The sequence below is a fragment of the Centropristis striata genome, chromosome 8 (assembly GCF_030273125.1).
Source record: "Centropristis striata isolate RG_2023a ecotype Rhode Island chromosome 8, C.striata_1.0, whole genome shotgun sequence".
In the NCBI taxonomy this organism is placed as follows: domain Eukaryota; kingdom Metazoa; phylum Chordata; class Actinopteri; order Perciformes; family Serranidae; genus Centropristis; species Centropristis striata.
In genome coordinates this window covers 16,045,169-16,059,631 of record NC_081524.1, presented here as the reverse complement: position 1 = coordinate 16,059,631, position 14,463 = coordinate 16,045,169, and the positions used below count along the sequence as shown (strand labels likewise).

The window sequence follows — 14,463 nt, the reverse complement described above, 5'->3', positions numbered from 1 at the left end:
CCAGCCACGGCCCCGCTCTGTCTCAAGGTTAGAATAGTTCTGGAATTTTCATTATTTTTCGTTTTAATTTTGTTGTGAATTTTTGTTTTCAAACTCAGTTGGTTTTAGTTAGTTTTTAAAATTAGTTTGCTATTTTTAGTGTAGTTTTTATTAGTTTTAGTGATAGCTTTAGTTTTAAGTGCCACTGCAAAAACAATGTGATTTGTAATATCAAGTCAAGTCAAAGTTTATTTATAGAGCACATTTAAAAACAACCTCAGTTGACCAAAGTGCTGTACAGTTATTAAAATAGAATAAATCTTACACAAATAGGTATAAATAAAAACAATGAAAACAATAAAATACTAAAAACAGTAAAAACAATAAAATAAAATAGAATAAAATAGTAATTAAAACTCAATACAAAACAGAGTTAGGGATAAAAAGACAAATAAAAGGGTAACAAAGTAAAAAAAGAAAGCCAAGGATTCTTGCTATCTTGGATGTCATGGGCAAATTGAAGACATGGGCACTTCGGATTACCATAATAACTGAACGCTGTCGGAATTTTCATATTTCCAATGTTTCTGAAAGCTGAGGAGTTGCTCTTTACAGCCAACATGGTGTTATTACGGTAATTTCACTCACGCTTCTCCCTGAAGCCCACAAAGCAGGAATACACACTCAGCGCTGGAGAACTAGAAACACTGGATTATGTATGAAAAAACATTGACAAAGACGAAAACTAAGGACATTTTCACTATAATTTTAGTTAGTTTTAGTCAGTTTTGTAACCACACAATACAGTTTCAGTTAGTTATTTATTTTATTTTTTTAAATCTAGTTTTTATTTTTATTTCAGTTAACGAAAATGTTTTTTCAATTCTAGTTTTGGTTATTACACTAGTATTGGTGAACTATAATAAGCTTGCTCTTGCCAAATTTGGCCCGCAGTGTAGTTTTATTTGGCCCGCGAGGCAATACCAAATTATTATATTATTATTGTACTATAAAAGCTGACCCGCTGGTATTATACGGCGCATTTACCGCTAATACTAGATTTATTATTGTTATTTTATTTTTAAATGTATTAACCTGTTGAAAAACTTTATTTTGATATTTAAATCAGAAGGATGCAAATAGAAAAGAGGCATACGATTTTTATTTAATTTTTATTTAATAAATTAATGACATTGATGTGTTTTTTATTTGAAATTTGATTTTGCATGTCTGCACTATTTAGTTATATATTGTATGTTTATAAGCGTTGCTGGTTCCATATTTAATGTTAAACCAAAACATGTTTGGTATATATTAAAAAGTTTATTTGTTCAATGTTGGCCCGCGATTTTATTCAAGTTTTACATTTTGGCCCATTGTGTATTTGAGTTTGACGCCCCTGCTCTCTCTCCTGCAGGCACTATGAAGCGCTCCTCCCTCCAAGGGGAGGAGAAGGCCTCCTCCGGGGCCCTCAACCTCCAGAAAGGTTCTAACTTTAACACCATGCCGGCCAGCATGGCCAAGGTCCACCTCCAGAACGTGACGGACTACACCAGCCACACCCTGACGCTGCGCCGGGAGAAGGGTCCCGCCAAGGGGATCAGCACCGAGCTGCCGGGGGCCAAGTCCATCTACATCTGTGACGGGGAGCTCTTCAAACAGCTGGACGGAGATCTGCCCCGGGGGAACGGGGAGGGCAGCAGCTCCGAGGGCGGGGGCAAAGGCCCGGGGTACGTCATCCTGCCCCCCAACAACACGGGGACCCTGAAGCCGGCCAAAGGGAAGGAGGAGGCCAAGTACAACATCAGCATCGAGCAGCTGCCTCAGACCAGGCTCATCCACCTGGCCAACCCCGCCAGCGGGGAGCCGGTGCCCGGCTTCGGCCTGAAGAGCCTCCCTGCTGACCAGATCAGTGTCTCCTGCTCCGACAGAGACTCACCTGCACACAACCTGCACAACGTGCCCAGAGACTCCCAGGTGGCCAACAGCATGTGTGACGGGGGAGATAACGGGAACTCTGGAGTGATCTCCAAGAGTGAGACGGTGTCCACGCTGTCCATGAGCTCCCTGGAGGTAGGACCAACACATACTGCTTCCTGTCACAGTGATGCATTATTATCAGCTCTACATCTCATTATATGACATGCATGTTCAGAGCCCTATTACTACTGCCCATAAATTCTCAAGAACCAGATCTTTATTTGAAAACTATTATATTACAGATATAAGCCTGTTTGAACCCATAACAACCCAGACTTATTTATCCATGAAGGAAAAAAACCAAGTGGACCACATAGAACACATTTATGGTTTCCAATGACGACGGCAGCAGATCACAGCTGGATCAGCTGTCAGTCACTTTAACAGCTGGAGACATGCACTAATATTAATAATAATAATAATAATAATAATAATAATAATAATAATAATAATCAGCTGTCAGTCACTTTAACAGCTGTACACATGCACTAATAATAATAATAATAATAATAATAATAATAATAATCAGCTGTCAGTCACTTTAACAGCTGTACACATGCATTAATAATAATAATAATAATAATAAAATTTTTCAACAGGTGTGACTTATATTTAAAGTTTCATGAGTTTTGGAAATATGCGATCATTTGGGAAGAAGAATAAAAATAATAATAATAAATAAACATTTGAAATACAATAGGGACCTCGCAGGTCGTTGCCTGCTCGGGCCCTAATAATAATAATAATAATCAGCTGTCAGTCACTTTAACAGCTGTACACATGCACTAATAATAATAATAATAATAATAATAAGTGTTTTCTCTGTTTAACAAACAGCTGCTCATGAATAACAACCTGCATTTGTATTTATATGTGAACTGTGTCCTGCTCAGGTGCACGGGAATGCCTTTATATTATATTATTTATTTATTAGCCTATTATTTGCATCTGTAGATAGACTATCCTGGTGATAAATTCATTTTGTTTCGTTAGGTTTGATGATTAAGGAAAAATGTAAATGATGTCACTCAGATCAGCCTTGCGTGGGACTGATGGAAATGACAAGCAATGGATCAGTGTTTCTGGTTGAAAGACTCAAAGACTTAAAAAAACTAATGATCTAATAACAGATCATGAGAAGAAAAAAGCTTCTAGAACGATTTTTCTTTAGATTATTATAAATGTAGAAAGATGTTTGTGGTCTTCTTGTTATTCAGATCCACAATACAACAGATTTAGAACTTGACGAATCAAAAGATAAATAAAATATAAAACTTGTGAGTGACACACTATAAAATATCTACAACAAATATTAACCGTAGAATCAAATCGAATCGTATCATTCTTACACTGTATCAATTCCAATCAAATCAGTTTGTATTAAAAGTATATAGTTTTTTAATCGTATCGTAACCTGTTTACCTAGATGCAAATCGAATTAAAGGTAACGCATGTGCAGTAAGTGGTGAGTTTCATTGACAAAAATGGGAAAAGACATATAAAGTAGAAGTGATTGGAATGAATGAATGAATGAGTATTTGTGTAAAAAGTGCTCTACTGACTGAAGAGGACTCATTCTTAATGTTCTATGAGAGACACTGTAGTTCTGGTAGTTCAGCCCCCCAATGTAAAACATATACTGTAACTTTAACGTACAAACAGAATTTTTATGTTCACGACTTTTTACATTCGAATCCTGGTTTTTGTTTGAGAAATTATGGTAGTATCATTGTGTTGAACATCACTTTCTCCTCCTCATTTTAATCTTTATTATCACCCTCTCAATACAGGGACATTACAGTTTAACTCTTTATTAACATTAACTTGTGTTCTTTTCTTATCTGTATATCAGTTCAGATGATGCCATATATCATGCCTGCTGACTGTTTTACCATGTATTATTTCAGCATGAAATGCAACTATTCATACAGTAACTACAGTTACAAGTTATTTTGCATATGCATTTTTCTCATGGACTCATCATGTATTCTGTGTTTGACCAACACAGTCTCCGGGTGGAGAAACAATTAAAGAGCCACACATTCATAAAGTGAATATTAATTAATACAAATAACTAGTTAGGTCCCCACAGGGCAACACTGTGCTACATTTCTTACATGCTTAGCTCATCCCCTCCTGGATGCTAAAAAAATGGAGCAAGCAATCTTGTTTTATTCACAACAAACACTGCTTCAAAACAGTCTGGCAGCATTTCCTGCCCCTGTAAGGAGAGTTTTACCAGGGTTAGTGTCAGTCAGCTGATGGTGCAGACAGCAGTCAGGAAGAGACGAAGACATGAGATGATCAGCAGACAAACAGCAGCCTGGACATCTGCATGCTGCCGTCTTTTCACTTCAGGGCAGAACACACTTCCATAATGGTGTGTGAGGCGGCAGCTGCCACGGCAACCAACAGCCTGAAGGTCAGGTTTTCCTTCACCACTCTGTGATGGAGGACTTAAAGGTCATTCGGTCACAATCTGTTAACTGCAAACTTGTGCCAACAGGGTCAGAATGACCAGCAGCAAACCTTGTTTCCTCCCTCATGACTCACTGCTCCTCCGGCTTGACTGGCTGATGTGGAGACACACAATGAAACAGTCGAGAAACAATCGAGCCTTTTGTCTGCTCTAAAGGCACAATATCAAGACACATCTTTAATCTCTCTGTCTCATCTATCCCCAGAGACGAAAATCGCGCTATGCAGAGCTTGACTTTGAGGTAATTTTAGTCTCTTTGATTCCTACTGAGCTTTTTAGATTTAGACCAAAAAGCTGATGACTCTTAACTATTCAGACCAGATGCTTGCATACATTTATCACATTGACTCAAAGCTTAGTGTGACTGTAGTGTTGACACATTAATGTGAAGGGGTTCAGTAGGATTGATGGTAGCCTGTGCTGTTTACCTTGTACGTAACGTGCAATGTTCCTGTGTAGAAGATTATGCACACCCGGAAACGCCACCAGGACATGTTTCAGGACCTGAACAGGAAGATTCACAGTGCAGACAAGGATAGAGAATCTCCACCTGTTGATGCCAAAGCTGCCAAAAGATGGAGTGTGTCCTCAGCCAGCAGTGACAAGACCAACATGAGTGTAACGAGTTTAACTTTATTCCCCCACCCCACCCCACCCCTCCTCCTATATCTAATGCTGTTCTCCCTTTCTCTTATCATTAGCACAAATCGCCACACTTGACTGGACTTTCCTGTTTAATTATTAGTGTAGCTACTTTAAAGATTGCATTTTTTATCTGCTTACAATGTAAGTGGCAGAAGACATTAGCTGTGGGGGCATCAAGGGGCATAATACAAACTACAATTACAAGCTTAGCCAAGGAAACATTGTCACTCCACATGTGACAAATATCTGAAGGTTCTTCCAAATCAAACAACTTGTTAAAGCTTGTCTTTAGACAGGGCCACAAAAAAGAGTGATGTAATATAACTCTTTGTTAATCTGGCAGCATAGACTCTACTAGTACAGGCTGGAATATGAGCCACCAGAAACTGAATTTGAACTTGAATAATTGCATTAAAAGACTGAATTTGAATTGTAATTTGAATTTGAATTGCTTAACTTGAATCATTGCATTGAAAAACTGAATCTGAATTGTAATTTGAAATCAAATTTATTAGTTTGGAACTTAACATTCAGTTCTCACAATTCAAATTCAGTACGCAAAATGCAATTTTAATTTTCTGCGACAAACATCTGGTAGTTGAGGCAGAGCAATCGAGCGCAGATACACAGAGCACCTCTTCAGCCAATCAGCACCTCTACTCTGTTTTCTGTGCTCCATTGCTCTGCCTCAGCTACCAGATGTTTGTCGCAGAAAATAAAAATTGAATTGTGAGAACTGAATGTTCAGTTCCAAACTTACAAATTCAGATTCAGTTTTTCAATGCAATGATTCAAATTGAACAATACAAATTAAAATATTAATAATTCTAATTCAGTTTCTGGTGGCACATAACAGGCTGAAGTACTGTACTGCTGAGATTTCAGTCTTTATAAACTATGTTGCGGATTATGTGTTGTTCTTTTCTTTGTTCTTTCTTTCTTCTTTTTTTTGCTTGGAAAGGCTAAAAGCTTGCTAAATAATTACTTCAGACGGTCCTTTTCCAACTTAACAAAGCAAAGCTAGATTGGGAGTGAATAGGCCGGGAACTAGATGTTCAACAGGGACAACAGGAAACACATGTTGGCCCTGATCTCCATTTGTTTCACAGCTTTGGAGTCAGGTCTTCTCTGTCCTAGCAACAAGTCCACCTCACACTCATTCAGGCTGCAGCTCTGTGACTCAGAGTTTGTGATAGCATGCACAACTCTACACACAATGCTAGCTTTTTCCAGGGACCAAAAAAGAAAATTATAATACTTAGCAGCAGTAGAAGAGGCAGAGAGATCAACTCCTCCACTGTGGGTACAAGATGTGTTTTGAGGATGTGCCTCAGCCACAATCATATCTTCATCCTAGTCTTTATCAGCATGTCTAGCAAGCTTTTTGTGCTTATACCCAATTCCCATCAGCACATTTATCAAAGGAATAGTTTGAAATTTCAGAAAATGCATGTGCATATATAAACTGGTATTCCATTCATTGATGAGAGTTACATGAAAATTCTGTCTGCATGTTAAATTTAAAACTGCAGCTTGTAGATGGTAACGTAGATTAGCATAAAGACTGGAACAGTGAAGTGAATCAGTGCAGCCAGATATTGTTCAACAAGAAGTAACGCCAGCTTATAACTACTAGTAGAACCATAAAGTCTGCTGGTGTTGGTGCTAGCTGCACTGCAAAAAGGTGTTTAGTCTAAAAACCAGATAAAACAGCAAATCTGAGGGAAATGATCTTGCTGCATGGACAGATAATTTACCTTGACAAGATTTATTAAATTAAGATTATTAAATCTAGAAATAAGCATGTTGAACGCTGAAAATAAGAAATAAATTCTTAAAACAAGATAAATTGAAGCAGAATGACCTGACAATTATTTGTTTCTTACCAAGATAAAAAAACAAACTTTAGATTTAGAAGTGTTAGATCATTTATCTGGTTTTAAGAGTTAATTTCTTATTTTAAGTGTTCAACATGCTTATTTCTAGATTTAATACACATTTTTACACAAAAAAAGACACAAAAAGACCAAAAAGACAAAAAATGACCAGAAAAGAAACAAAAGATGTAAAATGACCAAAAAAAGACACAAAAAAGAAAGAAAAGACAAAAAAATTAACAAAAAATGAACAAAAGACTTAAAATGACCAGAAAAGACATGAAAAAACAAAAAAACACCTAAAAAAAGTAATAAAAAAACACAAGACGTAAACACACAAAAAACGACACAAAAAGTTTTTTTTATTTTGTAGTGCACTTTTAAGTGTTCAACATGCTTATTTCTAGATTTAATAATCTTAATTTCAGAAATCTTGTCAAGGTAAATTATCTGTCCATTTCCCTCAGATTTAGTGATTTCATCTTGTTTTTAGACACACCTTTTTTGCAGTGTAGCTACTAGTAAAACCATAAAGTCTGTTGGGGTTGGTGCTAGCTGTTTCTCTTTTTCCAGTCTTTATGATAAGCTAAAATAATAACCATAGCTCAATCTCTAAACAGAATACAGTGACTTGAGAGTGGTGTTAATCTCCCAAATGTAACTCTCAGCAGAAGACTCAGTCAGCTTTATTAAAATGTCAAACTGTTCCTTTAAGAAATGTAGGGCAGACAGATAACAGGCAGTGTGAGGTAAAGTAGGTCCACCAAGTCAATCACAGTATAACTTCTGAAATATACACTACTGGTCAAAAGTTTTAGAACACACCAACTTTTCCAGAATTTAATTGAAAATGATGCAGTTTAATGTCTCAGTGTACTCTGAAATTAATGCACATTTGCAACATTTATAATTCTTTATTGAGCATGATAGTGTTTTGAAAGTAAAAAAAAGATTCAAAATCACATTTTATGTTGGACTAAAGGACTAAAAAAAGACACAAGATGACTAAAAAAAGAAACAAAATGACCAAAAAAGACACAAAATGACTTACAAAGACATGAAAAGAATTCAAAAATGGACAAAATAGCCCAAGACTCCATAGAGTTAAGTTGTTAACCCATTTCTTGTTCCCTGAAAAAGGCCTACTTGTATAATTCTGAAATGTACGTTATTTTTCAGTTTTGGTTAAGCTTACCTTTTTTTATTTACCTCTGGCAGTTCACCACTTACCTTTGGACCCTTTCAAGCTGTTCATTTGACTTGAACTGCTTGAATTTCAATTAAAAAAAAGGAAAAATTGGGGTGTTCTAAAACTTTTGACCGGTAGTGTATGATCACATCATCATCTCTGAGACAACATGCTCTTCCCTCTGTCCTCTCCCACCAGGACAAGCAGCAGACTCCCAGTAAGAGGGCGTGGGAGGGCATCAGGAAGCCCCACTCCCCCCCCTCCTGGGTGAGGAAGGACCTGGAGACGGTGGCGGCGTCTCCTCTGGAGCTGCAGACGGTGGAGTGGGAGAAGACCAGCGCTACCATCCCTCTGGTGGGCCAGGAGATCATGGACCTGCAGACAGAGGTGTGACCAACATTCAGGCCTCACACCCACTACTTCCTGTTTTTTTTTCTCCAACGCTCTCAGACAAACAAAAAGCAGAAAAACCACACACTGCCCTGCTCTGTGTTCCTTCTCAAAGGCTGGATGGAGATGAAGGCCGTGTGAGGACGTGAGGGTAGGGAGGGCATGAGGAGAGAAGCGTCACAATATCAGAAAATTGATTAAACCAATTAAAGAGAGAACAGGAAAACAGTGTCTCTTTCTGTGTTTTTTTATTTGATGTTTGGATGTTTTGGTTGTTTTTTTTTGTCTGCAAACTGCTGGTCATCTCCCTGTATGTGTGTCAGATACACAGTGGCTCACATGGTGGACAGGTTACCATGGTAACACATCCAGCTACTATATGTGCATCATATAGTCATGTAATAAAACTCATCGCAAAGGTAATCATGCAATGTTTACCCCTGTATTAAATGAATACAATGTAATAATCATGATTACGTCTATTTTTTTGAATCCCTGTTGAGAGTATTGTTGCATCACTGTCCTGCTCTCTCCTCATCATCATCATGATGAAGCTGTGGTAAACAGCTCCAGATGCCTCGGGACTTGTTTTTTTTTTTTTCTTCAACACCAATCTCTAAAGAGAAACCAACAAATGAGGCAGACTGTCAAACATTCACCAACGTGGCGCTCAATGCAGTCCCCTCGTCCCTACAACTCACCCCGGTCCTTCTGGCTCCACCACGTCCCCCCTCACGGCCCTGATGGGGCGAGCTCAGCCCCACAGTGACACCCGAGGGGAGAGGGGGTAAAAAAAAATCAATCATGTTTCCCTGAGCCAACATGGCAAGTTGCCTTCTCATCGACGGACCCCTCAGAGAGCAGGTTGGAGGGCCTGAAGCCCCCAGAGAGCTGCAACACGGACGCTTCAGGGTCCAGAAGGAGCCACGATCAGCAAAAACATGCTGTCAGAATCAGTTTCTCCATGTACAAGCCGGCTTGGTACAGTAAATGCAAAGTATGATGCTAAGGAAAAGGTACTTGTGTGTGAGAGTATGTATGTATGTGTGAATGATGAGTGAATGTGTAGCTATATAAATATATCTGGTTGATGGTTGATGGTGGTGGTTTCTGCAGCAGGAGGATCAGAGGGCTGGTGGTTGCACACAGAGAAAGCACAAGGCTCATTTTGGAGTCCTGATGTACAGCATTGTAATTATTTCAACAGAGTACTACAGAATGGATTTTAGCCTATAAATATCTTTCTTACTGTGCTTGGGGATAGTTGTTATCATTATTCTAAATATGAACATGATTATTCTGATACTGATCCTCCCATTCCCTCCTCGTCCTTCCAGGGTATTGGACTATACGAGTGTTCTGTATCGCAGTGTAACAGTGTGTGTTTTGATATTATCGCCAGTCACTCCCTCAGATCTGTATTTGTCGAAGCCCTGACCTCTGACCTCTGACCCACTGACCTGCACCCCTCTCTGACACACACACACACACACCCCTCCCACCTCCTCTCACTCCCCTTTTTAATTTACTGGGGTCGCCTCTTTGTTAATGTACAGTTTTCAGAGCACAAAATGAATGTGTCTTATTTCTAATAAAAGCATATCTATATAATAAAACAACAGTCTCTTGTTTTCTCATATGTCATTACACATAACACATCTTTAGGTAACACTTTACAGTAACCAACTAAGTGATGTTTATAAATGGTTTATAAACAATTAATAACCATTTACAAAGTGCTATACATATTTAATCTTTAAATGTTTTCAACCAATTTCTCAAAGGTATATGAATCATTTAAAAATCATTAACATACTTAATATGCTGTTAAAAATGTTAAAATGAGTGCAACTAAAACTATTAATAAACTATTATAATTTTTAATGGTAAAGTAACTATAAACTTATAAATAATTTAGTTAGTTAAACATTAATAAATTATGTATTTACCATTTATAAATGATGGTTATTGTAAAGTGTTACCCATCTTTATCATGCAGCGTGATGCTAAAGAGTTGGCTAACACTTTACAATAACCATCATTTATAAATGGTAAACAGTTTATTAATGTTTAATCATCATTTATAAACCGTATATATGCCATTTAGAATGGTAAATACATCATTTATTAATGTTAAACTAACGACATCATTTATAAATGACAAATAGATGGTATATTAATGTAGGTTTATAGTTACTCTACCATTAACAAACAATTAAATTATAATGAATAGTTTATTAATAGTTTTAGTTGCACTCATTTTAACATTTTAACACCATATTAACCCTATAAAGCCAAGTGTATCATATTTGATACACAAGTTGTTGAGACCTCTACATCACCAGTCTGATATATTTTTTTCCTGAAAAATGTGATGTATGTGTTGGAGATTTAAAAAAACAACTGAGCAACAAATTGCACAAAAATACCAGATGTAGCAAAAATGATACAGGTTCATTGCTGGGTGAAAACTTCATATCAGCAGATAAATCATTTTTTTCTGCATATTTGAATTAAATGTTAAAAGGAAAGTCTTAATAGGATAAAAATGTTCGGTTTTATGTTTTTGTTAGTTCAAGAAAAACAAACTGTGAGCAACAAATTGTACAAAAAGACCTGATGTATCAAATATGATACAAATTAGAATTCATATATGCAAATTGATTTATTTTTTTGTCAGCAGGTTCAATAAATACTCAAGTTTTTAAAAAAAATAATTTTCTGGCAATTATTTCATGGTTCAGGCTTTATAGGGTTAAGTATGTTAATGATTTTTTAAATGATTCATATAGCTTTAAAAAATTGGTTGAAAACATTTAAAGATGTGTGATTATGTATAGCACTTTGTAAATGGTTAAAAACTGGTCATAAACCATCTATAAACATCACTTAGTTGGTTATTTAAAGTGTTCCCAAGAGTTGTTTTATCATGACTCTACTATAGTATAACAGCAGCATAAGAAGAGAAAAGTCTTCTCACTTCCACAGTGTGTACAAAAAGTTTGAGACAGATATTGACCCACCAGCAAAAACAACCAGTCCTACCAGGTTTGTGAATTTAAAGATACATTTTTCCTTTTGGAGAATTGTTTATTGTTTATTGAATGGATCCCCATTAGTAATGGGGATTGGCTAGTCTTCCTGGGGTCCATAAAAAGACATAGAACATGACATACAAACAACATAAACAAAAACAGTACATACAAGAAAAACAATAACAAACTCAATTAATACATACATGCAATACTGTTAAAAAAAATTCTACATTTATATTTACCCGACAAATGTTATACTGTAAAAATCATTAATTCAGATGTCTATAGTGTCAATATCAGCTTTATACACTTATAATTTATCATTTCATTAGAGAACATTTAAAAGGAAGAATCATCCGGCTACAGATATAGCAGAGAAAAATAAATAAAATAAGAAAACAAAATAAATCCTAACATATTAGTAATTATTCATTTGGTGGGCGGCATCAAGTGTCTTAAGTAATTTTTTTAATGACAATTTGTTTTGCGTGCTAGAGATGCGAGGAGGAAGAGCTCCATGATATTATGAACGATAGATAACTGTGTTTGAATGTTTGTTCTTGGTGTTGGAGGTATTAAATGAGCTGAGCTCCTGGTGGAATGCTTGTGTCTGTTTCTTGTGCTTTGCAATTGGTTGAAGAAGTATTCAGGTGTCTTATTAAATAGTTGTGTATGCATAGTCTCACTTCAAGCACATTTACTTTGGGGAACAAAGCTTCATCATCAAGATCACTAGAGCACCTTTAATGTAGAAACATAAGATGTCATGCCTGGGGAACACATGTAGCTGGGCTCTCGGGCTCCTCCCCCAATGATCAATGTATGCTTTAAGTAAAGTGAGGTTCATATAGACGCATCTATAATGCAGTATCGCTAATGAAAATGTGTTACACTTTACTTAACGCCAACAATGAAACATCATGATTAGCTATACTGCATAGCTATACTCATAAGACACTTTGATTTATAAGTCATTATAAGCTATATTTATAACTGTTGATATAGTGCATCATGAAGCTTTATATATGTTTATGAATGCAGTCATAATGCATTATGATTGATTATAATAAGCATTATAATTCACTATGAATGCACTCATAATGCACTATAGATGTAGTCTTCATAGAAAGTGTCTGACACTTATTTTTGCTGAATTCTGCGTATTTTGTTGTGCACCAATTTCTTCTCTTAATGCACCACTTCTTTACTCCTCTGCTCCTGTCAACATAAAGGAAATAAAGTACAGGTGCATCAATCATATTAAGGATTAAAACATCAGATCATAATCATGGGCAAAATGTTATGTCTGTCAAAAAACATATGGTGTAACTGGATTAAGCAGGAAGACATTGATGATGTCACTAAGAACATTGGGCCTCATTCAATCTTTCTTCTACAAAGAAATTCTTAAAACTCACTCACAGAGTTTCCATGAAGCACAGTTGCACACACTGAAGTGATGACATGTTAGTGAAAAATAATTGGTATTTGCTTTTTCATATTGTATTGTTTTCTTATTGTGATATCGTATTTTAATCTACATCAAAGTACTTGCACTAAATTAACCCTACTCTTAAATTCACCTCAGTAATGTCATAGAGAAGCAATGTAATATATATATATATATATATATATATATATATATATATATATATATATATATATATATATGTATATATATATATATATAATAATCAAACAGTTAGTGATTGAACATGGTGGATATGATCAGTGAGAACTGACAGTGACCTGAGCTTCTTGTTAAGATGATGTTTTTCATAATATTTTACATGACAGCTTGTATGATGTTTTCAGAACTATTGAAAATCTTTAAATCTGAGTCATGTGCTCCACCCTCTTCAGACTTAATTGTCTCAGTTTAAAAAACTTCAGAAGGTATTGGTGAATGTGACACATTGACTCTATTGCTACTCTTTGCTACAATTTCAAGATACAGCTTTGCTGTAAAGTAAATTACTCAATAGTGTATAATTAGTTCAAATAAGCACAACCTTAAACATCTTAAACATCAGCAGTAGACAAATATATAATACACAATAGTAAAACACTGACAATCAACATTAGGCCTACATAGTTTTACGTTCAGTACATTTTGTCCACAATACTTTCATGGTTTTAATGAAGTTAAGCTTTGAATGTAAGACTTTTACATATCATGGTGTATTTTTACACTGTAGTCTAAGGCTCCGTTTCCATGGTGACGGTCTGAACAGAAGACACAAAAGTGGCATCTCGTCTTCACTTTTTATTCCTGGTTTAGACGAGCGTTTTCAGGAGGAAATCTGCTGATACGGTGATCTAAAGTGTGTGAATGTGATTGGGTATGCAGCCAGGCGGCATCACTTAAAGCCATAAGAGCATCTTTGGCCATGTGGAGGTTTTCACGCCACACATTTCCATCAGCTACTCCTTCCACAAAGTTCTCCACCATCACTAGATCTCCCAGGTCTCCTCCAAAGCCGTCTGGCTCCTCCCACCAATCGCTGCATCCAGAATGTGATAGAGGTAATTACATTACATTTGGTGGAAAGACTCCTGTAAGTTTATTAGAGCTGCCAGAGCAGCTTGAAGGTCCCACCATGGAAATAATCCCACGTTTGTTTATTTCCTGTACTGGAGCATGTATGTGACGTAAACACATACGTGACGTGAGCAGATCAGATCAGAGTTTTGTGTCTTGTCAGTGTAGACGACACGCTACGGAGGAGCGTATCTAACTTTTCCACTTTGGAGGCTGGTTTCAGATTTTTGCGTCTTTAAGCCCCCAAAACGCCATCACCGTCTAAACGAAAGGCACTTCTGATAAAATATTTTGTCGTTTTTACCTGCAAGCGTCCTCCTACTTTTACTGATTGTTCTGAAGAGGCA

General features: G+C 36.5%; 1 protein-coding gene across 9 annotated transcripts in view; it reads left to right on the top strand.

The window, feature by feature from the left end:
- adgrb1a (adhesion G protein-coupled receptor B1a) overlaps positions 1 to 9,901 on the top strand; it is a 235,587-nt gene extending 225,686 nt beyond the window's left edge. For 8 of the 9 annotated variants that reach the window (XM_059339464.1, XM_059339463.1, XM_059339462.1 and 5 more), the window contains 4 exons: positions 1,397 to 2,052; positions 4,644 to 4,679; positions 4,898 to 5,056; positions 8,348 to 9,901. In XM_059339464.1, coding sequence (XP_059195447.1) covers positions 1,397 to 2,052; positions 4,644 to 4,679; positions 4,898 to 5,056; positions 8,348 to 8,542 — 1,046 coding nt within the window. In that variant the 3' untranslated portion in view covers positions 8,543 to 9,901. The remainder of the gene's footprint in view (positions 1 to 1,396; positions 2,053 to 4,643; positions 4,680 to 4,897; positions 5,057 to 8,347) is intronic. The other variant, XM_059339469.1, reaches the window with a different exon arrangement.
- The last annotated feature ends 4,562 nt before the right edge of the window (positions 9,902 to 14,463 follow it).